Genomic DNA, 27,921 nt, shown 5'->3' with positions numbered 1-27,921 from the left:
GATTATTACAATGCAGTGTACTCGCTTAGCAAAACTTCCCTAGAAGTGTTGTAATTGTTCAAAATGCTAATGCCAGGCTTCTGACAGTCCTCCAGGTTTTTCCATGTAACTACAAACTTGATCCTACTACACTGGCTTCCAGTTTATTTTAAAGCACATTTTAATATTTTACTGACTTGGAGCACTCTTCACTGACAGGACCCAAGTTACATTAGAGGGCTTCTACACGCATATGTACCTGATGTCCTGTGACCAGGGTCTGCTGATTGTTCCCCATACTAAGCTGAAAACAAAATGAGACAGAACCTTCTGTTCAGTGGCCCCCAAACTGTGGAACTCTCTTCCTTTAGAACTGATGCTTCTGTTTAAAGAAAAAACAAAACAAAAAAAACAAACAAACAAAAAAAACAGAAGCATCCTTTTAGGTCTGCTATTAAAGGATTTCTCTTGTTTGTGTTAATTCATTGTTGGTTGTTGTGAAACCCTTTTTTTGTTTTATATCTTGAAAGTGCTATAAAAATAAGGCTTTAATTATTCTATTTTTAAACTTTTTTTTAACTTCCTAAAAACCAGGAAACAACATTCTGAGCTGATGCTTGAGAGGATACCAGCTGTAGATATAGACCTTGTCTTGCAACTGAGGATTTATTGAATCCCAAAACAAAAAAAATTACAGGCGAAGGTGAAGACAAGGACCAGGCATGGAACAAGAAGCTTGACAAGGTGTAGGTGTAGCATAGCGAACTGGCTGAATAAATAGAGGAGGGAACAGAAGGGAAGGCAGTAATCAAACCCCTGGGCATTTGGTCAGCAACAGTCCTTCTTGAGACCTTGTTTAAAATTTGGGAGCCATGTCTGGAGGACGTCTGGCACTTTGGTATGAGCTGATTTTTGGCTGGGTGTGTTCAGTAAAATATAATTATAGTGTGTCTATTTTTGTTGGATTTAAATGCTACTTACTGTATTCAGAGTATCTGACTACTGCTGCACTATTTGAGTGGAGTCTACCTTGATTATAGAGCTTGTACTTATTTTAAGATGCTTGCCTATTCTGCTGCAGTTCAAAGAGTTAGATTACAGAACACTGGAAGCAGGGAGTTGCCCATGGGGTGTGTGGTTTGATACTGTATAATTACTAGAATATGTTTAACATCACCAGTACAGTGGAAGCCCTGCTGAAGTGTGAGAATGTGTCTCACAGAACGTGTCCTCTGACCTCTGATGACTAGGCGTCCTCCGTGTTCTGCTTACTTGGCTTAATTAAAGGTTGGACCTCTTTTTAGTTAGAATATATGAACTTTTTCCCTTGCTCATCTGCATCCTTCAAAGACTACACACATTGTCATTTATGTTTTTGAAAAATGTCAGCGGATGTCTGTTAACATCATGTGGACACCAGACTGTGAGAACCTATCATACATGTCCTGTAATTTGTGCCACTTATTGTAGATCCCCTGGATTTGTTGGTGCATAGCTGGGTGGTCCAACTTCTTAGTTCCTTGCCCTTGTGGCTTTTACTCATATAGAATAAAGAAGGGTCTAAATTAGTAATCCCAAAGGACATAGTTTGGAAACGCCTATGGAGTAGTGCTGTCCTCTTGTTTAATCTTGAACGAGTTAAAGGAAAGAGTTTGGCATTTTAAAGTAAAGTTTCTTAGAGTACTCATCAGCAGTCTAATAGTGGAGCTATTTCAGTTTGGAGAATCAGGGAAGAATTCTTCTAAAAGGCTAAGCAGACAACTACTGAGAGCAGGGATCATTTAAGAAAAATGTTGTATCATCTAAAAAAGTGTTTATTACCTTGTAAAAAAAAAATAAATAAATAACATGCCTGAACCTAGACAGTCCCTTGGGCATTTTCATATGGAAAAATATTTTCCACCCTGGACAGGTTACATCCATCCAATCATCCATCCATCCAGCCATCTATCAATCCATGCATGCAAGGGTATAAATTAGGAAAGGTGACATATTAATGACCCATCAACATTTATAACAAGAAAAAAGAAAGATTTTTTATGAATTATATTCAGTTTATCATGTCAAAACTATTTTTGAAGAAAATTGTATTAATCATCGTTAGAGGTAAGACCTAGGTTTTTAATCACTATTGTGGAGAGTCTAAACACATTTTAAACTGCAGATTTAACAACTATTATAAAACTTTTTTTCTGTTTAACTGTTTTGTTAGTGGGACATGTGTTTTGCAGCGATTTGGCACTATGATGATGTTCAACAATTTCTACCTTGACTTATTAGTAGCTGGAATTTAGTGGCTTTGGCTTCGTAAATAAAGAAAAATCAAGAGACTTTACTGTCATTATGTTATGAAATGAAATTTTGGTCAGACACTCAGAATTCAAATATAACATATAGGCCCAAATCAAAGACATCCATGAACAAACAGAGTGAGCATTCCTAAAGAATACCTTCAAAATACAAAAACACACCATGAAAAAAAGCTAAATTTAAAGATACGCTGTACAATAGAAGTGAAACACTTATCAGAAGGGAAAACACTGTGCAATTGTTGATAATAAGGCATAATCAGATAATAAATAAAAAATTCAAGTTGAATGTACCAAACAACACTTCCCGAGCAGCTAAAATGTGGCGTCTGATAAAATTTAAATTGTCAAAGACAGGTTTCAGTCAGTTTATAGAACAATGTAAGATATTGTGCAATTGTACAAGAAAAACACTCCCTGGGAAACAAGTGTCAAGTGTACACATTACCATGTGAGAGAGTGTAAAAATGATTTACTGTTGATCAGGTAAGTTGTTTGTAAACATGTAACAGACTATGAATTCAGCTGGTGATTTATTTGATTTTCAGCAGGGGATTATAGCCCTCACAGCTTTAGAAAAAAAGCTACTTTGAAGTTTTTGTTTTTGATTCAATGATTTTGAATTGTTTACATGATGGAAGTGGGACTATTAGAGCATTGCCCAGATACGTGGAATTTTCTGCAACATTTTCAGGACTTTTGCAGTATAAATCATGTCTAGATCTTATAGACAGCATCCAACAAGGCAAGGCAAGGCAAATTTATTTATATAGCACAATTCAGTACAGAGACAATGCAAAGTGCTTTACATGATTAAAATATAGGAAAATAAAACAGAATAAAAGCAAGTAGAAATAAAATGTAGAAACAAAATAGAACATTAAAAACAGTTGGACTAAAAAAAGTTTAACTATTGATGTTTTAGTAGAACAGTTTAACTAGAACCGTCAAAGGCAATCCTAAACAAATGTGTTTTTAATCTTGATTTAAAAGAACTCAGGCTTTCCGCACATTTACAGTTTTCTGGAAGTTTGTTCCAGATAAGCGGAGCATAGTACCTAAATGCTGCTTCTCTGTGTTTAGTTTGTGTTCTAGGTATGCACAGTAGGCTGGAGCCAGAAGACCTTAGTGGTCTGGAGGGTTGATGCACTGATAACAAGTCTGTGATGTATTTAGGTAACCTGACGCCGCCAGATAGATTTGCTTCGCATATCCATCTGGAAACCTTCCGTTGAAGTAATTTTGGGAAGGGGTGAAAATACTGGTTAGCTGATTGGCCTATGTTGGTGATAGACAAGCCAAATAAACCAATCAGATCTACGAAGCATATGACGTACTCGTCAACATGCTTCGTCGTCGCTCTGTAACGAGCGACGACGAAAACACAACCACAAGCCAAGCTACTCTTGCTGCTGCAGGTAAAGGCTCAGCAAAGAAATACTCTGTAATTCCGATAAAACTTGCTCGATAGCCACGCTAACGCTAGTTTCATCGGCTGAAGCCGCCATGTTCTTTAGACTTAACTGTCGATCTTCTCGTTGCGTCACACCTCAACCCGCCTCAAAGCCAACGCTGATTGGACGTTCGTTTGGTGAACGGCTCCAAATTTTCTTTAACGGAGAGTAGCCAGACTGATCTGCGAGTGAAACCTTGAAAGCTCGTGAGATCAGGATGGTCTCACGAGGCTAGTATTTAGGTGCTAAGCCATTCAGAGATTTATAGACTAACAGAAGTATTTTAAAGTCTATTCTCTGAGATACAGGCAGTGTAAGGACTTTAGAACTGGGGTGATGTGCTCTACTTTCTTAGTCTTAGTGAGGACGCGGGCGGCAGCGTTCTGGATCAGCTGCAGCTGTGAAAACACCGTTGCAGTAATCAATTCGACTAAAAATGAATGCATGAATTAGTTTTTCCAGATCCTTCTGAAACATTAGTCCTTTAATCCTAGAAATATTCTTCAGGTGATTGAAAGCCGACTTTGTAATTGTCTTTGGATGCTTTTGGAGGTTCACGTCTGAGTCCATCACTACTCCCAGGTTTCGGGCCTGATTAGTGATTTGTAGCTGAAGTGACTGAAGCTGTATGATAACTTTTGATCTGTCCTCTATTGGTCCAAAAATTATTACTTCTGTTTAGGGTTAGCAAAGCATTGATTTCTTCTAGGCATTTACTGTTTCTTCTAGGCATTTAGTGCCTGAACTGGTTCATAGTCACCTGGTGAGTGTTTCCCGCAGGAATTTGCTTAGGCGAGGCGGTGAGTTTGGGGGGGGGGAGGTGGGGGGGTTTGGGGGACGACGACACGTTTTCTGCTGACCGACTCGCGGAGCGGGGGGTTTCCATGTGTTTTTTCCCTGCCATTCACGCACGCGCGAAAGCAACAGCAAACCGCGTGTTAACGTCACTTTTTTTTTTTTTTGGAATGTTGGCGAGGCGGTAGCGTGAGTTTGGCGAGGCAGCCGCCTCGCCAAGATAGCGCTGCGGGATACCCTGCACCTGGTGACATGGTGATGTAAAGCTGTGTGTCGTCTGCATAGTTATGGTAGCCGATGTTGTTGCTTTTTATTATCTGAGCAAGAGGGAGCATGTAGATATTGATGAAGAGGGGACCCAGAATGGACCCTTGGGGAACCCCACATGTGATTTTTGTTACCTACTGATACAAAATATTCCCTGTTCTTTAAGTAGGATTTAAACCAGTTGAGAGCTGTACCAGAGAGGCCGACCCTGTTCTCCAGGTGTTCTAACAGAATGGAGTGATCGACAGCATCGAATGCTGCACTGAGGTCCAATAGAACCAGCACGGTGGTTCTTCCGCAGTCTGTATTTATATGGATGTCATTAAACACCTTGATAAAGGCGGTCTCTGTACTGTGGTGAGCACGGAAGCCAGACTGGAAAACGTCAAAGTGGCTGGTCGTTGTTAAGAAGGTGTTTAATTGTTGAAACACAGCTTTTTCAATAATCTTACTGATAAAGAGGAGGTTTGAGATGGGCCTATAGTTCTGGAGTAGAAGTTTGTCTAAATTGTTCTTTTTCAGCAATGGTTTGATAATTGCTGTTTTTAGGGACTCAGGGAAAACACCTGACAGAAGGGATGTGTTTATTATCTGAGGTAACTCAGACGTTATGACAGATAAAACTTTCTTAAAGAAAGCTGTGGGGAGAACATCAAAGCAGCAGGAGGAGGAACTTAGCTGCTGAATGATCTCCTCTAAGCTTTTGTGGTTTATTTTGCTGAATTGGGACATTTTTTCAGGGTAAGTTCCAGCTGAATACATCTTTGGTTCGGGTGTTGGTATGGAAGTACAAACTTTTTTAGGATTTTCTCAGTAAAGAAGTTAGCAAATTCATTACAAGCCCTGGTGGAGTGGAGTTCGGAAGTCGTGGACACAGGTGGATTTGTTAACCTGTCAACTGTGGCAAATAAGACACAAGCATTATTAATGTTTTTCTTGATGATCTCAGAGAAGAAAGATTCTCTTGCATTTTTCAATTGTAAGTTATATCTGTTTTTTGACTCTCCCTTTTTTCACCTCTAACTGCTGGAGCATTTCTCCAAGGAGATTTTTTCTTTCCGGAAAGAACTTTCACTTAACTGGAGCAATGCAGTCAATGATGTCTAAAACTTTAGAATAAAAGTTATCTACTAGCTTATCTATTGAGTTGCTGCCCAAGGTTGAAGTATCAGAGTAAGCTTGAATAAAAGTTTCTGTGGCATTGTCCTTAAAGGTGCGTATTCTTGCAATGTCCCTTTGGCTAGATGAGTCACTGGAAATTATGCTTTCAAAGGTAACAGAAAAATGATCACATAGGGCAACATCAGTTACATTGACCTTAGACATTTTTAGACCTTTAGTGATCATCAGGTCTAAAATAAGTCCCCGTTTGTGTGTTTCTGAGTGTATCACACAGTTCTTTTGCACTTGCAGGGTTTCCTGCAGCGCTATCTTGGCGAGTATGTTTGGCGCCGCCTCGCCAAACATACGCTACCGCCTCGGCAAGATTCCAAAAAAAAACTTGTCGTACCCCCCGCTCCGCGCAAAACTTGTCATCGCGTCTCCCCCCGCTTCGTCAGTCGGTCCGCGCAAAACTTGTCGTGTCCCCCCCCCCCCCCAACTCACCGCCTCGCCTAAGCAAATTCCTGCGGGAAACACTGACTTCTGTCTTCAGGGTTGTCAACATGAAAGTTGAAGTCTGTCACAATAATTAAACAGTCATAATCAACACATATCACAGACAGGAGGTCACTAAAATCCTTAAAAAAGTTTGATGTGGACTTAGGAGGTCTGTAAACATTCAGAAACATAGTTTGTATCGGGCTCTTTATCTGTAGAGCCAAATATTCAAAAGAGTCGAATTTTCCCAAAAAACCCTTTCTACACTTTAGTGAATCATTAAACACTCCTCCATCTTTCCTTTGCTGTCTGCTCTCACAAAGAAAATTGTAGTTGAAAGGAGTTGACTCCAACAGAATAGCTTCTTCATTAGATTCATTTAACTGTATAAACTGTATATCTGTATAATCTGACCCAATCTGTATAATATGATTGAACTTGACTTTGTAAAGTGCCTTGAGATGACATGTTTCATGATTTGGCGCTATATAAATAAAATTGAATTGAATTGAATTGAACTATGTTTCTGTTAAAAACATTACATCAAGATTATTATCAATAATGAAGTCAATAATTAAAAGGGATTTTCCTGACAGAGATCTAATGTTTAATAAATCCAGTTTATATGGCTTAATTGTTGATGATGTCTCTGTGACAGGTTGCATCTGACAGTTAATGACTTTTAAGTATTTGTTCCTGTTTATCCTTTTGTTTTTCTTTTTTCTGCCACGTATCATCACAGATATTCCATAATCTCCGGCAAAAGGCCCAAGCTGATGCTGGAAACTGTCATGTCTGATAAACATGCTGCCAGGGCCCGGTCTGTACCACAGTAAAGTTATCTGGAGGTCCTGAGCACCAGAATGTTCCGTGATACGTAGAGGAGGAGGATCTGAGGCTCTGAGGCCTTTGGAAAATGCTGGTTTAGTCAGAGCAGAATGGCTATGTGGAGAGGATGCCAACTGTGGGCCAATTTTAAATACTTTGTTCATGTTGTGAGAAAATTCCAGAAAAGGAACTTCTGGACTTTGTGGAGAAGAAGGGGAGGTGGGTGCAGTCTGGACCGGTGTTTGTGACGATGGAGGTTTTTGGTCCTGTCTTTGTCCTGCTGAGATCTGGGATGAATCCTTCTATAGTTCTGGGGTAGCCTCTTTCTGTGTCATCTTTTTGGTCATCTTATCTTGGCTTGTTCGGGCTGTACTGGACTTATCATTTGTTTTGGCACTGGTTGAGCTTTGTTTTGGGACAAAGCTAATGTTGCATGGTTCACAGAATAGAAGATGTTTGAAATCAGCCATTTTGCACCTGACCTATTTAGATGAAAACCATTGCTGCTGAACAGATGTCTCCTCTCCCAACAGATGTTAAAGTTGTCTATGAAGGTTACAGTTGTTTGCTTGTTTTTTCCGGCCATTTGTTTAGCATCAGAACTCTGGATAAAATCTCATCTCCACAATTAACGGGGACACGAGGGCCGCTGAGAAACACCTTGACATTAAGGCCATCAACTAAGTTCAACAGACGAATGTAATCCTCTTTCAATACTTCTGATTTTCTTACCTGGGTGACGTCGCCCAGGGCTTCAGCTTGTATTATGAGTTTTTCCAAGGTCAGGCATTCTTTCAAGGTCCTTGGAAGGATGTCTGATACATCAGACACCAGGCCACAGTTCGAATCGTTATAAATCAACACCTCTGTGTTTTTCTTGTTACAGAAATGTTTAATCCCACTTACAGATCCATTTCATAATATCAGGATCCTTGGCCCTGTGGCATGTCTTTTCTTTGGTAGCTTAGAGAAAAGATTTTTGACATACCTCTGATTGATGTCATGATCCTCCTGGGTCACATTTTGGAGCAGAGCGAAACTGTTTGGTAACGGAATTCCAACATTCCCAGCAGGTTTACTCCTATCATTTGTTGTGAGAACAGCCCGCTGTTGTTTCACTTGTCTTGGGACAGTTCTTTGTAGTATCGGCCAGTCTCCTTTGTCTAGGTGTGGGGTTCGTTGATTCTTTGGTTTTGCACTCAGAGTGGTCCAGGGATTCTCATTTTCCTCAGGGAACTGTTTGTTCGCTGAGTCGCTGGACTGGTGGTCACCGTTCCGAATCACAGGCAGGGATGTTTCATTTCCATGTGCGGCGTTTACATCATAATTCACTTTGAGTCGACAGATTTTCAGTTCCATAACAGCTATCTTCTGTAAAAGCTTGTCAAAGTTCATTGTGGTGAAGGTAGGCATCTTTTCAAAATCTAAATCAAAAAATCTAAATCTCAAAATCAAAAATAAATAAAATAAAATAACTAAATCCAACTTTCTGTGATTTTGGCTAAGAGATAAAAAGGAGATAAAAAGTAAAAGGCAGGAAAATGCAGGCAAGCAACAACCCCATATTCTGACTTCACTCCCCATTGCAAAATCCTTCCTCTCCTGTGCCGTACAGCTCCCATACCAGCCTGTCATGTTGAGACACAAGATGCTTTCAGTTGTAGCTCTTTTAAAGTTTATGAGCAGCTGAGCAGAAAGTCCAGTACATTTCAGTTTCCTGAGAAAAAAAAGTTGGTTTCGGGCCTTCTTCAGCAGGTGGCATGGTATTGGAGGCTGAGGTGAAGTTCACGAATAGCACCCTAATATAGCTGTTAGGATACTGCAGATGAGTCAGAGCCCTGTAAAGTGTCAATGAGACAGTGTCCTCTATAGAGTGATTCTCCCTGTAAGCAAACTGCAGGCTGTCCAGGCCAGCAGGGATGGCGTCCTTGCTGTATTTATGGAGGATTTTCTCAGAGCACTGTATGATGACAGGGGTCAGAGCAACAGAAAGGGAGTCACTGAGGCTGGTGATGGTTGATTTTTTTGGCACAGGTGCAATGGATGTAGGACTTCTGGGAGGCAGGGACTATGGAGAGCTGCAAAGAGAGGTTGAAAATATCATGAAAAACCCCATCAAGTTGTTCATCACATGATTTTAGCGTCCAACCTGACACCATATCTGTATCTGCAGCCTTGTTGATGTTGATCTTCCTTAAGATGGCGGTCACTTGGTGCTGGTGCAGGATGAGAGGCTGATGTTGATGTTTCATGCGGTGGTTCCTCCAGACTGATTCCAAAAAATTAGAGGATCAGTCTGTACATCCACACCAGCTCTAGAACCAAAGCCGTATTCAGCAGCTTATCCTGACAAAATGTCCCAATTCAGCCAAATAAACCACAAAAGCTCATTCACAAGCTAAGTTCCTCCTCCTGCTGTCTTGATGTTCTACCCACAGTTTTCCTTAAGAAAGTTTTGCCTGTCATAGCGTCTGATTTGACTCAGATAATAAACACGTCCCTTCTGTCAGGTGTTTTCCCCCAGTCCATAAAAACAACAATTATCAAACCACTGTTAAAAAAGAACAATTTAGACAAACTTCTACGCCAGAACTACAGGCCCATCTCAAACCTCCCCTTTATCAGTACGATTATTGAAAAAGCTGTGTTTCAACAATTAAACACCTTCTTAACAACCACCAGCCGCTTTGACGTTTTCCAGTCTGGCTTCCGTGCTCACCATAGTACACAGACTGCCCTTATCAAGGTGTTTAATGACATCCATATAAATACAGACTGTGGAATAACCACCGTGCTGGTTCTATTGGACCTCAGTGCAGCATTTGATTCTGTCGATCACTCCATTCTATTAGAGCGCCTGGAGAACTGGGTCGGCCTCTCTGGTACAGCTCTCCACTGGTTTAAATCCTACTTAAAGGACAGGGACTTTTTTGTATCAGTAGGTAACTTTACGTCAGAGATGACAAAAATCACATGTGGGGTTCCCCAAGGGTCCATCCTGGGTCCCCTCCTTTTCAATATCTACATGCTCCCTCTAGCTTAGATAATAAAAAACAACAACATCAGCTACCATAACTATGCAGACGACACACAGCTCTACATCACCATGTCACCAGGTGACTATGGACCAGTGAGTAAATGCCTAGAAGAAATCAATACGTGGATGTGCCAAAATCTTCTTCGGTTGAATAAAAACAAAACAGAAGTAATAATTTTTGGACCAATAGAGGAGAGATCAAACGTTAGCACACAGCTTCAGTCGCTTCAGCTAAAAACCACTAATCAGGCCCGAAATCTGGGAGTAGTAATGGACTCAGACCTGAACCTCCAAAAGCATCTAAAGACAGTTACAAGGTCGGCTTTCTATCACCTGAAGAACATTTCTAGGATTAAAGGACTAATGTCTCAGCAGGATCTGGAAAAAAATAATCCATGCGTTTATTTTTAGTCGAATAGATTACTGCAACGGTGTTTTTACAGGTCTGCCTAAAAAGTGGATCAGACAGCTGCAGCTGATCCAGAACGCTGCCGCCTGCGTCCTCACTAAGACTAAGAAAGTAGAGCACATCACCCCAGTTCTAAAGTCCTTACACTGCCTGTATCTCAGAGAATAGACTATAAAATACTTCTGTTAGTCTATAAATCCCTAAATGGTTTAGCACCTAAATACATCACAGACTTGTTATCAGTGTATCAACCATCCAGACCACTCAGGACTTTTGGCTCCAGCCTACTCTGCATACCTAGATCCAGAACTAAACAAGGAAAAGCTGCATTTACTTCCTATGCTCCACTTATCTGGAACAAACTTCCAGAAAATTGTAAACGTGCGGAAAGCCTGAGTTCCTTTAAATCAAGATTAAAAACACATTTGTTTAAGATTGCCTTCAACTGTTCTAGTTAACTGAATCACCACTTTTTTGTTCTTTTTTTCTATCTACATTTCATTCTTACTTGCTTTTATTGTGTTTTAGTTTGCTATATTTTAATCATGTAAAGCACTTTGCATTGTCTTTGTACTGAATTGTGTTATATAAATAAATTTGCCTTGCCTTGCCTTACAGATACAATTTCAATTACATTCAAAATGTCGTACTGCAAGAAGACCAGCAGCTTTCCACTTCATACTTTATTAAACCATGCAATTATGTGTAATGAATGGTGTGGAGTAGAACCCGGAATTCAGCCAAAACAATGTTTTCCTTTTGCTGGATTTTATTGAAGGACAAATGAACAAAACCCAGATCTAAAAGGGGGTAAGGCAGACATCCAAAACACTTGACAGGAACAGAACTGGGCAGAATAAACCAAAACAGGATCAAGATGCTGGGGCTCTTACCGAAACAGACAAGGAGGAACAGACGCATGGGCATGAAGTGTGACGAACCGACAAATAACTGAGGAGGCAGTGAGGCTCAAATAGACAGACAAACAGGTGAGCGGAGTGAACCAATTAGCCATAGGCAGGTGAAAGCAATAATGACGCTGACAGAAGAAAAAACCTAAGACTGAGCATAACACAAAGCACAGAGCAAAAATAAGAACTAATACAAAGACTGGATAACTTAAAGCAATACACAGACTAAACTGGAACCTAAAACAAGACAGAACCTACAATAGAAATAAACCCAGAGGCAGGAGAGAACTAATTTAACCAAACAATAAACCTAAACCAAAACAGAACATTACATTATGTTTAGGAACTGTTACATATTTGTATATTTTAAAGAACAGGGGTCTTGCATGTATTAAGAAATTTAGTGTTCAACCTCTCTGTGTCACTTATATTCTCACACATAACTTGGACCGTAGAACTTTTTCTGGACCATGATGCCACTGCTCTCTCCTTCCCTAACTGCTAATAATTGGTTCTGGTTATATTTTATTCAACATGTCTATAAAGAATACTTAAAGGTGTTGTGCCATTAAGCCATGAGGAAAAATCAGACTGAGTTATAACCAAAGAAATTTGAGACTTATACCGGCACCAAGGAACAGCCCCGATGATGATCAACCATTTTTTTTTAGTTTATTTTGTGTGCACATAGTTCCTTAGCTTCTATGTATCTTCATTTTGCTTGGTAGTTTTAGTTAAGTTTCACTAGCCTAGTAGAGATAATTTGTTGATTGAAATATAATTCAATCAACAAATCTAATTCTGCTAATTCTGCTAATGCTAATTCAGACAAACAGCATTTTATAGTAATGTTCTATGGATGTACATTTTATTTTTGTAAATGAATTCTTGAACTTGAAGAGAAGTTGTCACTCATTTATTCTATATATGTGCAGAGTTTGCTATTAAAACATTGGCAGTGCTCGAATCATTCCTTTCAACTACTATCCTAATATCAGCCCTTGGGCTGATATTCACTGGACAATACCTAACAGACAGAGTTATTGGTTAAACATTAAATCACTTTAAACAGTGCACAACAAAGCACAACAAAGGTCATATGAAGGCTATATTAGTTTATGTAATAACTGTATAATTTGATACTATGTATTATATGCACTACGGGTATTCATCAAAGTTCTAAATATTTTTGTATAAAGGATCATAATATAACATTTCCTACAATGTGCATGAAAATCTGAATCCCCAAGAACAATTGAAGGAGTAGATCCAGAAGTGATGTAATTTTTGTCAAACAGTACCACCATCATTGCACGATTGAACGGTGTCTGATTTGGATTTTCTTTTTGAGCAGCTTTTGTTTATAGATTTATTCATATTTGGGATTGTAAAACGGGATATTTAATGGCTTTTGCACAAATGATACAAGGTCAGATTCAAGCTTTTTCAGTTTTCCCAAAACTCTACAACAGCAGAAACCATGGGCTCCAACTAAAACATGACTCATGACTGCCAGCAGACCTTCTGCAGTGGCCACGACAGAACCTTCTTCTGCATTATGTCAAAATACCTCTAAAATCGGTGGTGTGGTGAGCTCAACCATATTCTCTATCATTCACAAATTAAGTGATAATTTGGAAATAAAGGTATTACGTAAAAAAGATAACATAAAGAGCTCTTTAATTGTGTGTTTAAATTGTTTTCTCTTTATTGAATTGCATGTTTTGACTGATTGTTTTTCTTTCTTAAAAAGATCAAGCATTCATGTATTAAATAAGTGAAATTATGATTATTTTAGTGCAGTCCAAGTGTCAGACAGGCTAAGGAGAAAATAGGTTAATGGAATGAGTAAGTAACGTTTCAAAGGAGACTGCAGCTGCTGGCTACAGTAAATCTGCCGAGAAGAGAAGAGGAAGTGGAAGTGGAACCGGACAGTTTGGTTTAATGACCTGCTGCTTGGGGTCGGAGAAAGAGGAGCGAGAACTTTTGACTCGGCCAGAGATCTGCATAGGGTGAAAACGTTATGAGGTGATAAGGCACTGGGTGCAAGTGTTCGGTGGAGGGAGGGGGGGTTGAGGTTTGCAACCTCCCAACGGCTCTCTCAGCACATAAAAGAAGGGTGATTTGGGTACTCGTGGCTTAGCTTCTGATCTCAGAAGACACGCAGCGCAGAGCAGAAGAAAAGAAGAGCCAAGACGGAAGGATGATCGTTGAGTTGAAGGAAGAACACAGCGCCCCTGTCTCTGAGAACCGCCGAGACTGAGTCAGATTATCTATTTTTCGTGTTTTTCCACAAATTGGGGCCAACAATCTGCAAATCCTGTCAAGAACTGCTGTGGTTTTGACCTGGTTGATGAGAAGATCCTAGATGTCCAGAAGATGTGAGTTGCACCCGTAAGATGTCAGTTCTGAAGCTGAAAAACTTGTCGAGCAGAAGAGACAGACCTCAGACACAGACATCAAGGCAAGGGGCTCCAGACATGGATCTTTGTGAATGGGACATTAGTGGGACATCCAGGTTGCCATCGAGAGAAGGCACGTTGTTCGGCTGAACAACTCCTTATCCAGCAATCAAAGTCACTTTGGGATTCCATCTGAGGTACGGGTCAGTTTGCTCCTCTAAATTTAAAATCCTCTCCTGAACGCATTAGTAAGTAGCCTTAGATAAGAGATAGGAAGGTTGATTTAAATTTTAATTTGTAATCCGTTAAATTGCTGTTAATGCTGTTTCTAATCCCCTGCTAAAGCATACTAATTAAAGAAGCATTTCAAATTTAGTTCGAAGTTGTGGACATTCAATTATTGAGTCAACATTTTTCAGAGTTCTTCTATGATTGTAAAACAGACATGGTGTATGGTTCTAGAAATATTTTAGAGGTCTTAAAAGGTTACCTGTAGCCCAAACTTTAAAACAACACCCTTAGGGACTTTTGAGTCTTTAAAAAATACTGATCGTATAACAAGTGCCGATGTATTAAGGTAGGAGCCACCGTTAACTAGGGCGGTGGTCGGGGTACAGGTGGCTTCAGGCTACTAGGTTGCCTGACCTGTCCACTGAAGAAGGGTGTGGCCCTAGACGGAGGTGGTTAGTAGATCAGTCGTGTCCTACTTATCTAGCTGAAAAGGTCTCACAGGAATTCTAAACAGGGTAATACTCGTTAGATTGAGAAGTCTTTAGAACCCCAGCTAGTCTGAGCTTTAACCCCAAAATAGGAAGGATGTGGGTAGTGGGGTTTTAGTTCAAAGCCGGAATCGTCAATCATCACGAGCCAAAAATAATGCACAGAAAACAGAACAAATTCTTGAGTTCTGTTAATTTTTACCAGCGATTGTAATTATAGTATTATTTAATATAATAGTAATGCTTTTTAGTAAGGCACATGCATGGAGACAGACTGCCAATTCTCCAGCACCTGCACCTTTGCCCTGAATGAGAAAAATATGCTTTCTGCTGCAGCCCCGTTTTTTCAGTTTCTAAAAGTAAAAATCACCCTCCTTGCTATTAATTTCTTTCACGTTTTTCAACATTGGGCGTGCCGGTAGCGCTAGTGTAGCCCATGTACGGAAACCTCAGTCTTTGACACAGCTGACCCATGTTCCATTCTGGTCTGTGGTCCTTTGCCACATGTCTTCCCCTTCTCTCAGCCACCCTTCCTGTCAGCCTACTTTCAATAAAGGGGCAGATTTGCAGCGCAACGTGCCCCCACCTTGCTTCTCACTCCTTCCCCTATTCAGGTCCAACAGCAACAGCTGCCACTACTACTACTACTATTACTACTACTACTACTACTACTACTACTACTCCCCTGATACGTGGCATCAGACAGAAAAGTAAAATCAAATAAATATACTTAATAGTATGTCTCAGCGGCAAACATCTGTGGTTTTGGGCCAACATTTACCAGATTATTTTAGTACGACACCTGCTGACAACACTTGCCTTTTCATAGAAAGAGCATCCATGCGCAACCGCATAGCTTCGCATTTTGCAGTCATGCAATCATTGATTTCAAAGCCTTGTCCAGCTGTTTACTAGCCTGGCCAGCCAGACTGACTTAAGCTATGTGTATTACATAGCTTGTCGGTCTGGACAGGCTCAGACTCTCCGGTGTGGAACTTACTGGACCAATCACAGCCCGGGAGGCAGTAGTTCACGATGCGTCACTCTATGTCCATAATGCAGAGGCGATTTTCTGTAACCATAACAGTCAAGAAAGTGGCCGCAACAGAGCGATGTTTTAATGAATGAGTTGAATATATCTTTAAAAACTCCACAACGGGCTGCTCTAAGAGCTAAAACAGAGTGTATAGCTTAGAATTTGTGTCACATCCGTAGTTTCAGAATCAGAATCAGACATACTTTTTTAATCCTAGAGGGAAATTACTTTTGTTACACGCTTTGTTAAACATTCATATATATATATATATATATATATATATATATATATATATATATCTACAACATTCCACACAAAGTAATATAAATATATACATATATAAATATATATATATATATATATATATATATATATATATATATATATATATATATATATATATATATATACATATGTATAACTATAGATCCAAATAAAGTGATTTGTGCAAGAACAGTGCAAAGAATGCAAAAATGTCAGTTACAGGGGGGGGGGGGGGGAGGTGTTTGAATCACTGTGGGAGACGTTGTAAAGATTGATGACCACAGGCAGGAATGATTTCCTGTGGCGTTCTGTGGTGCATCTGGGTAAGAGGAGTCTTCTGCTGAAGGAGCTCTTCTGCTGGGCCAGTGTATCATGGAGAGGATGAGAGACATTGCCTAAGATGGACTGGAGCATGGACAGCATCCTCCTCTCTGCCACAGTCGTCAGAGTGTCCAGTTCCTCCCCCACATCACCGGCCCTCCTGATCAGTTTGTTCAGTCTGTTGTTGTCAGTGACCCTCAGCCCACTGCCCCAGCATGTGACAGCAAAGAAGAGCGTGCTGGCAACAACAGACTCAGCATCGTCCTGCAGATGTTAAAGGACCTCAGCCTCCTCAGGAAAAAGTCGGCTTTGGCCCTTTTTGTAGACCGCCTCTGTGTTTCTAATCCAGTCCAGCTTATTGTTAAAGTACACTCCCAGGTATTTATACTCCTCCACAGTGTCAACAGGGACCCCCTGGATGGAAACAGGGGTCACAGGTGTTTTTTGTCCTCAGATCCACTATTAGCTCCTTAGTCTTTGTCACGTTGAGCTGTAGATGGTTCAGCTCAACAAAGCTGCCCACCACAGTCATATAGTCACTCTCATCATCCTTTTAAATGCAGCCAACTATTGCTGAGTCATCAGAAAACTTCTGAAGGTGGCAGGACCACCTTCAGAAGTTCAATAGTTGAAGTCTGAGGTGAAAAGGGTGAAGAGGAAGGGGGAGAGGACCGTCCCCTGAGGGGCCCTAGTGTTGCTGACCACCCTACCAGACACACAGTTCATACTATGTACATACTATGGCGTACATACTATGGTCTGCCCGTCAGGTAATCAACAATCCAGGACACAATGGGGGCCTCTACCTGCATCGCCGTCATCTTCTCACCCAGTAAAGCCGGACGGATGGTGTTAAAGGCACTGGAGAAATCAAATAACATGATTCTCACAGTGCTTGCCGGCTTGTCCAGATGAGTGTAGACTCTGTTCAGCAGGAAGATGATGCTGTCCTCAACTCCCAGGCGGGGCTGGTAGGCAAACTGTAGTGGATCAGTGAAGGGCCTGACCATGGGCCTTAGCTGCTCCAGGACTAGCCTCTCAAAGGTCTTCATGATATGGGACGTCAGTGCCACCGGTCTGTAGCCCTGAGGGACGCTAGGGCGCGGCGTCTTTGGCACAGGAACGAGGCAGGACGCCTTCCACTGCACAGGGACTCTCTGGAGGTGCAGGCTCAGGCTGAAGACAAGGCTAAGTACTCCACACAGCTGGTAGGCACAAGCTTTGGGCACCCTGAGGAATACACCATCGGGGGCCAGCAGCTTTGCCGGAGTGGATTCTGGTTAGCTATCTTCTCACCAGGTCAGGAGTGAAGGACACTGTACAGGTAACAGTAGGGGGAGGGGGGAGGTCCTCAGGTTGTGGAGGACATGATGTGAGGCAGGGTGGAGTCGGTGTATGTGGATTGAGGTGGTGAGGTGCAGACACGGGGTCTGTAAGGAGGAGGAGTAGTCGTTGTAGGGAAGCCAGCAGCAGAGAGTTGTGGGGGATGGGCCGCAGTATCAAACCTATTGAAAAATAGGTTCAGGTCATTGGCCCGGTCCACGCGACCTTCCAACCCCATGCTAGTGGACTTCTGGAACCCTGTGATAGCTCTCTTCCCACTCCACACATCCCTCAAGTTGTTGGTCTGGAGTTTATTCTCCAGCTTTCTCCTGTATTTGTCTTTAGCCTCCTTGATTGTAAGCTTGAGTACCCCCTGCACTCTCCTCACCATAACCGTGGTGCCAGAGAAGCACTCATCTGCACTGCAGTGCAGATAACCCTATTGTTTTTCGTGTGTTTTTTTAATTATTTATTATTATTATTATTATTATTATTATTATTATTATTATTATTAGGGTTCCAAGCCCGCAGTGCAGGCGAATGGTTATAACCATGGCAGGTAATGGTTATAATTATTCAGGGTCAAAAGATGTGCGTTTTGAATCTGTATGGGCCAAATGTAGACAAAGCTTTTTTTTGAAGAAGAAGAAGAAGAAATATGGGATAAGTTGCAGGAACAACAAGGAGAAATTATTATTGTGGGTGACTTTAATGTTGCCTTAGATAGGGTACTGGACCGAAAAGGGAATTCTTCAATAGATTATCATCGTCAATATTTACAAAAGATTTGAAATGTTATGGATGCATTTGAGCTAATAGATATCTGGAGATTTAAAAATCCTAAGGTAGTACGGTATACTCGGAGAAGACAAAACCAGGCAAGTCGTATTGACTATTTTCTTATATCATTTTCATTGTTAAACAAAGTGACTGCAATACTAATTGATAACAATTTGCGCGCAGATCATAACTGTATAGGATTAAACATTGCAATTGAAGATAATACACGTGGGCCCGGATATTGAAAGTTTAATCAAATGCTTCTATGAGATGATGAATTTACTGAGAAAACTAACCAATTTATTAGTGATTTTTTTAAACATCACGCAGGATCTTCAAATCTGGGAAGCCTTCAAATGCTGTTTTAGGGGATATGACATTGCTTATTCTTCATGGGAATAAAAAACAACTCAAAATAGCAAAATGGGTATTAAAGAAAGAAAATGAGGATTTACAACAGGTTATTGATGGTAATGATTATCTGACTAATGAGCTATTGAACTCCTTAACAACTAAACAAGAGGAGTTAGCCGACTTAGTTGAAAAACAATTACAGAAAAGTTATACTTGCAACAGAGCAACTTGCATGAAAAAAGGTGAGAAGTGTTCAAAATCTTTTCTAAATATCCAAACAAAAAATCATTCAAAAAAGATTTCTAAGCTTATTCAGACAAATGGAAAGGTATTGACTACAAACGGCATATTGTTGAAAGAAATATAAAATTATCTTAAAACTATTTTTTAGAATCTGGTTCAATTCAATTAAATTTTATTTATATAGCGCCAATTCATGAAACATGTCATCTCGAGGCACTTTACAAAGTCAAATTCAATCATATTGTACAGATTGGTCAAAAATTTCCTATATAAGGGAACCAGTTGATTGCTTCAAAGTCCCGACAAGCAACATTCACTCCTGGAGAAGCGTAGAGCTACAGGCAGAGTCGTCTGCATTGTCCATGGCTTTGCAGCAATCCCTCATACTGAGCAAGCATGAAGCAACAGTGGAAAGAAAAACTGCCCATTAACGGGAAGGAAAAACCTCCAGCAGAACCAGGCTCAGTATGAACGGTCATCTGCCTCGACCGACTGGGGGTTACAGAGCAGAGACACAACAAGACAGACAAAAAGCACAGAAGCACACATTGATCCAGTAATCTGTTCTACATTAGATGGTAATAGTGGGTGATCTGTATTCCTTGGATGATGTCACAGTTAACAGACCAGGTGTACCTAGTATGAAGATAAAGAGAGAGAGCCAAAAGTTAAAAGCTGAAATGACAGCCGTCATTTCAATGCAATGCAATGCAAAACTAGAGAACAGTAGACTGGAGAACAGTAGAAATCAGTAGAGTGAGAAAAATAGGCCCTGATGTCCTCCAGTAGCCTAAGCCTATAGCAGCATAACTATACAGGTAGCTCAGGGTAACATGAGCCACTCTAACTATAAACTTTGTCAAAAAGGAAAGTTTTAAGATTAGTCTTAAAAGTAGACAGGGTGTCTGCCTCACAGACCAAAACTGGAAGTTGGTTCCACAGGAGTGGAGCTTGATAGCGAAAGGATCTGCCTCCCACTCTACTTTTAGAGACTCTAGGAACCACCAGCAGACCTGCAGCCTGAGAGCGAAGTGCTCTGTTAGGAACATACGGGGTAATCAGAGCTCTGATATATGATGGAGCTTGATTATTAAGGGCTTTATACGTTAGAAGAAGAATTTTAAATTATATTCTTGATTTAACAGGAAGCCAATGAAGGGAAGCTAAAATTGGAGAAATATGATCCCTGTTGTTGATTTTCATCAGAACTTTGCTGCAGCATTTTGGATCAGCTGAAGACTTTGAACTGCATTTTGTGGACTTCCTGATACTAAAGAGTTAAAATAGTCCAGCCTTCAAGTAACAAATGCATGGACTAGTTTTTCAGCATCGCTCCTGAACAGAATGTTTCTAATTTTGCCGATATTCCTGAGGTGAAAAAATGAAACTCTGGAAACCTGTTTAATATGGGATTTAAATGACATGTCTTGGTCAAAAATAACACCAAGATTTTTTACTTTATTACCAGGGGCCAAGTTAATGCCATCCAGATTAAGTGATTGATTAAGAAGTTTATTTTTGGAGGACTCTGGTCCAAAGATTACAGCTTCTGTCTTTTCAGAATTTAAGTGCAGGAAATTTAAAGTCATCCAGCTTTTGATGTCATCAAGACATGACTGCAGTCGAAGTAACTGATTGGATTAATCAGGATTTATGGATAAATATAGCTGAGTGTCATCAGCATAAGAGTGGAAATTAATCCCATGCTGTCTGATAATTTTGCCGATCGGAAGCATATATATTGTAAAGAGAATTGGTCCAAGGACTGAACCCTGTGGTACTCCACAGGTGACCCTAGAGTTTGAGAAAGATTTATTATTAACATGAACAAACTGGAATCTGTCCGACAGATAAGATTTAAACCAGCCTAATGCTTTCCCCTTAATCCCTACAGTATGCTCAAGTCTTTGTAGGAGAATATTGTGATCAACTGTGTCAAATGCAGCACTGAGATCTAACAGGACAAGTATAGACACAAGTCCATTATCCTAGGCCATGAGAATATCATGAGTGACCTTCACCAGAGCTGTTTCAGTGCTATGATGAGCTCTGAAGCCTGACTGAAACTCTTCAAGTAGGTCATTACTTTGTAAATGTTCACAAAGTTGATTAGCAACTACTTTGTCAAGAATTTTAGATAAGAAAAGAAGATTAGATATAGGTCTGTAATTTACTAACTCATCTTGAGCAAGAGATGGTTTCTTAAGTAAAGGTTTAATAACAGCTACTTTAAAAGCCTGTGGTACATATCCATTTACCAAGGATAGATTAATCATGTCTAAAATAGTGCCACTGATCTCTTTAAACAACTTGGTTGGAATTGGGTCTAACATACAGGTAGAACGTTTAGATGAAGCAAAAAATTTTAGATAGCTCAGAAAGCTCTACTTCGTCTAAACAGTTCAGACACTGTGCAGGTTCTAAAGATTCCTCCAACACTGCCTCACTTACTGAGGACGAGGTAGTCATGTTTGGGAGGATGCCAATTATTTTATTTTTAATGGAATCAATTTTATTTATGGAGAATCCCATAAAATCATTACTGCTCAGAGCTAAGGGAATGGATGGATCAACGGAGCTATGACTCTGTGTAAGTTTGGCAACTGTACTGAAGCGTAATCTAGGATTATTTTTGTTCTCCTCAATTAATGATGAACAATATGCTGCTCTAACTCTTCGAAGAGTCTTGTTATACAACAATAGACTGTCCCTCCAGATTAGGTAGGATTCCTCTTGGTGTGTAGAGCGTCATTTTCTCTCCAATTTCCTAACATTGTGCTTCAAGGAAAGCAGCTCTGAATTAAACCAGGGAGGCAGCTTCCTGTGAATAATCACCTTCTTTTTTGAGGGAGCTACATTGTCTAATGCAGAACGCAATGACAAAGTCACACTGTTAACAAAGACATCTAACTGTGAATGGGAAGAAACAAGATTGCTGCTATCTGCAGGGTATTTCTGCAATACCGACGACATTAAGAGGGGGACAGACTATTTAAAGTTTGATGCAGCATTGTCCGATAAAGATCTACTATAATGGAACCCTCTTTTGGGGGTGGAGAACTCAGTTAGATTTGGGTACATTAATTCTGCACAGTTTGTTTAAAAAAAGCAAATTCTCTGTTTTTAAGGCTACTCATTCAGCTCTTCCTGGACTAAATATCTCCAGAATAAAAAAAAAAAAAAAAACTTGCTCTTTTTTCTTATTCCTCTGCTCTCTTTTTCTATCCCTTAGTCTCTGTTATGGAAGTGGAGTGTGTTCGTGAAGGCTGCCAGTCAGAAACCCTGCGGCAGATGGCAAGCTCAGTGCCAGAGGCCCGCTGTTTGACTGTGGTCTTCAAAGGACCCCGGAAGAGCCTGGATCTCCTTTGTAGCAGTGAGGAGGAGGCTCAGCGCTGGGCCCGGGGCCTCCGAACCCTGCAGGAGAGAGTGTACAACATGACCCACAGGGAGAAACTGGACCAATATCCTTTAGCTGCTGGGCTCAAACAGCAGCGATTTCTCAGAGGAAACTTTAAAAACATAAATCCAATCCAATCAAATCTGTTTTCGATATAAGTTGTATTTGTTACATGACACAAAGTATGAGTGGAATGGTAACTGCTGATTTCCTTAACCGTGTTTTGTGTCACTTGGATCCATGCTTTTCTGAGTCGGGCAGATCAGAACCGTGATGACAAGATGAGCTATGAAGAGGCGAAGAAGCTGCTGCAGCTGATCAACATTGACTTCAGTGAACAATACGCTCGCAGCCTCTTTCAGGTAGGCTAACTAACAATCTGAGCTTTTAGGCATTAACTGTTCACTGTTAAGTAACACACAGCTTACAGCAACATTCTGTCTGACTGACAGAAATGTGACCGGTCCACTGATGGACGTCTAGACAATGAAGAGATTGAAGTGTTCTGCAAAGAATTGCTACGCCGTCCAGAACTGGACGCTGTCTTCATTCGTTACTCTGCAAATGGCTGTGTCCTTTCCACTGTGGACCTGAGGGATTTCTTGAGGGACCAGGGGGAAGATGCCTCAATCACACATGCTCAAAGCCTCATTCTCACCTACGAACTCAATGAGTGGGGTGTGGTACCTTATTGATAAAGAATTAATGTAGTCAACTGCAAATGTGTTTAAATATACAGTTAAAACCAGACACTGTATAAAACACACACAAAAAAGTCTGTTTCTAACATGAAATCAGACTAAACATTTCCTGTTTAATGTCAGTAAGGATGATCAACATTATTTCTATTTGCTTAAACGTTATTTTACTTTTTTATTTATTTTTATGTCAGTAACTCACTCTGGTTCTATACAAAGTTTATATGAAAGATTATCACGTCCTGCTGGCGTATTATTTTTCGTAAATTAATATAGTTTTAGCAATTTTATGCTTTGTTTAAGCTCAATTGGTTGGTAAATAAAGCCCTCCGTGTTTATTTTTAATAACAGAGGAAGTCTGACACTGTGCATGCACAGCAAGGGATAAAACAAGGAAGCATCTAATGGCTATTAAGATCACCCAGCAAAAAAAATGAAGAATGGTCCAAGATTCAGGGGTGAAAAAAAGCAAAAAAAATATATGATTCCAAGAGGGAAAAGACTGGAATGTTGCTGGCCATACAGTATGAACATTGGTGTTCACTGAAGCGGTGATGTGAGTAAACGTTGTGATATGAGGCTCTTACAGTTGCTGTAGATCGGTGTATTTAATTAATAACAGTTGGTCTTTGATCACACCAAGCTGTGAGGCATTGCATAGGGTCAGGCTCGTTCAGGCATTATTTACAAGTGATTTATTAATTAAGCAAACCGGCATTATGATAGTTCTGCAATAGGGCTGGATGATAATTCAATAACAATATATATCGATCGATAGACGTGTGGCGCGATAGGAAAAAATAGGGTCGATAAAAGTTCATTAGAAATAGTTTTCCTTCCTTCCTTTCAGCCTATCATATTACTTGATGCTACAGTCACTACTATCTCTCGACCAATCGTAACCGCGGACCCAGGCACGCCGTCACAAACGCCGCCCTCTCAAACCACAACACAGAGCACGTGAATATGTCGCAGCAAGGAGCGGCGGAGGAAACGGTCCCAAAACGGGGTTTTACTAGTTCGCCAGTCTGACAGAAATAACCCAGTGATTTGTAAAACTTGCAAGGAACCGGTAAAAACAAAGTCTGGTAACGCAACCAACTTGTTTCATCACGTAAGCCGCTCAGCCGCTCACACCGCACGCGCTGCTGCGCGAGCTGTGCAGCCACGCGCGGCACCGCGGGCATGCTACTGTTGTCTGCAGTTAAAAAACCTGGCTTCAAACAATTACTCGCCACTCCGCGAGGTATAAAGTCCACGATATAAAGTTCCAGGATGCAAGTTTTTCTCTAACAGCGCTCCCTAAATTGTGCAACCAGTGCAGGGAGTCAGTGCAAAATGAGCTGCAGTCTGTGTCCTTACACGCCACAACCTCAGAACTCAGCCCTGCGTCAGCCTCTCAATTATGAAACCTGAGAAGTAACTAGTGTACTATTCCCACCTAAATAGGCTTATTTATTTATTTATTTATTTATTTGGTATATTTATTTTGGTCTTTATTTAATAATAAAGTCTTTATTTAATAACATAACTCAGGTCTCTTAAGTTATTTTTCTTAAAAAAAAATCTTATGATTAAAAAAGTTGGTTAAATAGAGATTTAATTGGAATTCTGTGTTTGTTTTCTTTATTAAAATTAAATAATTTAGCAATATCATGTCAAATGTCCAGGCAGAGATGCACATAAAATATGGTTTTAAATATTTTCAATAATTATCGATATCGATCAATATGCATTTTTTTTATCGATAAGCTTTTTTTTCTAAATCGTCCAGCCCTATTCTGCAATACTGCCAGTAGATGGCGCCACATCTATGTATATCTGTTCATGGCGCCCAGTGCTGTATTCTTATCCAGCCTCAAAAAGGACTATCAGAACACTAGCAAAGATGGAGGCTTGATGTATATAACCTTATTGTATCATGATCAAACGCTTTTTGGTCTTTTTTTTTTTTATAAGGATATAACATGGCTGTATACATGTAAATGTCAGAATATTTACAGTGAGAACTTTTTTTATTGCTCTCCTCAAAGTCAGACCTTTTCATATGACTAGGTCTCTAAACAAATTGAGGAAGCTCATAATGCCATGGGTTTTGAAGCTTCTGTGTTAATTCTAATTCACAACATTTGACTTAAGTGGATGCACGCCTGTTTGTAGCCAAATACTAAATAAGTACTACTATTCAAGATTCAATTCAAGGTTCAATATTCTTTATTGTCAACGAGTGTTACTGTGGTGAAATTCCTTTCAGGACATACTCTGGCTCACTCCCGACTTTCAGATTATGAGACTGACTAAGCAGACTTCTGAATTTGTATAAAGTAGAAAAATATCTCCCAAGAAATGTTCTTTCTCGTTATTCTTGAATTTAACAAATAGAAATAACTTAGATAACCTTACTTGACCTAAAATAGGAAAAAGTTTACTCTGATTTGATTTCAGACTGATAAAAACAGTTTATGTATCTCTTTAAACAGTGCTTGGAAATATATGCTTTCAACTCACAAGTCACTTAAAGCTGCGGTAGGGAGTTTTGATAAAAACGGGGACTTAGCCCATTGTGGGAGCATGCCTTGCTCCCACAATAGCCACAGTGCTGTGCTTCCTGCAATAACAGTGTTAACAAATGTGAAAAATACATTTGTACTAAAGTTACCTACTGCAGCTTTAATGCCCATTTAAAAAGAATTCCAACTGACAATATTTACCAGCTTAAACACAGCTGAAAATGTCCAGGTATATTAAACACTGTGACTGATTACATCACTTTGATTGTTTGCTGACTATTTTTTACTATTTCCTGTTTGCACCTTTTACCTTCTTCAGCCCAGAGAAACCATTTCATGACCCCTAATGGTTTTACAATGTACATGCTGTCTAAAGAGAACTGTGTGTTCAACCCCGAACACCTGAGAGTCTACCAAGACATGAAACATCCGCTATCACATTACTTCATTTCCTCTTCCCACAACACCTACCTCACCAAGGACCAGCTGACTGGGGAGAGCAGCACAGAGTCATATATACGGTGAGTAACATCTTATAACATCACAACAAAATGCTGGAATGGTTTGAAAGATGCATCTGAAAACATCCAGCATAGATTTATTTGCACCATTGTTGTGCAGACACAATGAGCCCAGTTTGCCCATTTTCTGTCTCATCAACTTCCTTTCATTTGTTGTGAGAAGGAATAGAATCATAACAGAGAGGTAACAGCATGAATGTATTGCAATATGAAAAGTCAATAAAGGTTGGATATTACCACAAGAAAGGAAGCTGGGAGGAAAAAACATTTTCCTCTTTATACAGTTTGTAATGATGAGTCCATGGTTAACAAGGCAAGGCAAGGCAAATTTATTTATATAGCACAATTCAGTACAGAGACAATGCAAAGTGCTTTACATGGTTAAAATATAGGAATAAAAGCAAGTAGGGATGGAATGTAGAAACAAAAAAGAACATTAAAAATAGTAAAACAGTTTGACTAGAACATTCAAAGGCAATTTCAAACAAATGTGTTTTTAATCTCGATTTAAAGGAACTCGGGCTTTCCACACTTTTACAGTTTTCTGGAAGTTTGTTCCAGATAAGTGGAGCATAGGAACTGAATGCTGCTTCTCCTTGTTTAGTTCTGGTTCTAGGTATGCAGAGTAGGTTGGAGCCAGAAGACCTGAGTGGTCTGGAGGGTTGATAAACTGATAACAAGTCTGTAATGTATTTAGGTGCTAAGCCATTTAGGGATTTATAGACTAACAGAAGTATTTTAAAGTCTATTCTCTGAGATACAGGGAGCCAGTGTAAGGACTTTAGAACTGGGGTGATGTGCTCTACTTTTTTAGTCTTAGTGAGGACGCGGGCAGCAGCGTTCTGGATCAGCTGCAGCTGTCTGATCCACTTTTTAGGCAGACCTGTGAAAACACCGTTACAGTAATCAATTCTACTAAATATAAACGCATGGATTAGTTTTTCCAGATCCTTCTGAGTCATTAATCATTTAATCCTGGAAATGTTCCTCAGGTGGTAGAAAGCCGACCTTGTAATTGTCTTTAGATGCTTTTGAAGGTTCAGGTCTGAGTCCATCACTACACCCAGATTTCAGGCCTGATTAGTGGTTTTTAGCTGAAGCGACTGAAGCTGTGTGCTAACTTTTGTATTTTGTCTGCTATCTTTCCTCTATTGGTCCAAATATTATTACTTCAGTTTTGTTTTTAATCAGTTGAAGAAAATTGTGGTACATCCACGTATTGATTTCTTCTAGGCATTTACTCAGCTCTTGAATTGGTCCATAGTCACCTGGTGACATGGTGATGTAAAGCTGTGTGTCGTCTGCATAGTTATGATAGCTGATGTTGTTGTTTTTTATTATCTGAGCTAGAGGGAGCATGTAGATATTGAATAGGAGGGGACCAAGGATGGACCCTTGGGGAACCCCACATGTGATTTTTGTCATCTCTGATGTAAAGTTACCTACTGATACAAAAAAGTCCCTGTCCTTTAAGTAGGATTTAAACCAGTTGAGAGCTGTACCAGAGAGACCGACCCAGTTCTCCAGGCGCTTTAACAGAATGGAGTGATCGACAGTATCAAATGCTGCACTGAGGTCCAATAGAACCAGCACGGTGGTTCTTCCACAGTCTGTATTTATATGGATGTCATTAAACACCTTGATAAGGGCAGTCTCTGTACTGTGGTGAGCACGGAAACCTGACTGGAAAACATCAAAGCGGCTGGTCGTAGTTAAGAAGGTGTTTAATTGTTGAAATACAACTTTTTCAATGATCTTACTGATA

The 27,921-nt window shown here is 40.1% G+C and overlaps 1 protein-coding gene across 2 annotated transcripts in view; it reads left to right on the top strand.

The window, feature by feature from the left end:
• Positions 1–27,921, top strand: part of LOC105922454 (1-phosphatidylinositol 4,5-bisphosphate phosphodiesterase delta-3-A) — a 47,400-nt gene that overhangs the window by 6,922 nt on the left and 12,557 nt on the right. The window contains exons 1-5 of one of the 2 annotated variants that reach the window (XM_036129818.1): positions 13,626–14,187; positions 22,263–22,491; positions 22,660–22,789; positions 22,880–23,105; positions 25,955–26,156. In XM_036129818.1, coding sequence (XP_035985711.1) covers positions 22,271–22,491; positions 22,660–22,789; positions 22,880–23,105; positions 25,955–26,156 — 779 coding nt within the window. In that variant the 5' untranslated portion in view covers positions 13,626–14,187; positions 22,263–22,270. Of the gene's footprint in view, positions 1–13,625; positions 14,188–22,262; positions 22,492–22,659; positions 22,790–22,879; positions 23,106–25,954; positions 26,157–27,921 lie in introns of those variants that run through there. The other variant, XM_036129817.1, reaches the window with a different exon arrangement.

The sequence above is a fragment of the Fundulus heteroclitus genome, unplaced genomic scaffold, assembly GCF_011125445.2.
Source record: "Fundulus heteroclitus isolate FHET01 unplaced genomic scaffold, MU-UCD_Fhet_4.1 scaffold_221, whole genome shotgun sequence".
NCBI lineage: Eukaryota > Metazoa > Chordata > Actinopteri > Cyprinodontiformes > Fundulidae > Fundulus > Fundulus heteroclitus.
The sequence above is the reverse complement of the archived record's forward strand: the minus strand, read 5'-3'. Positions and strand labels throughout refer to the sequence as shown.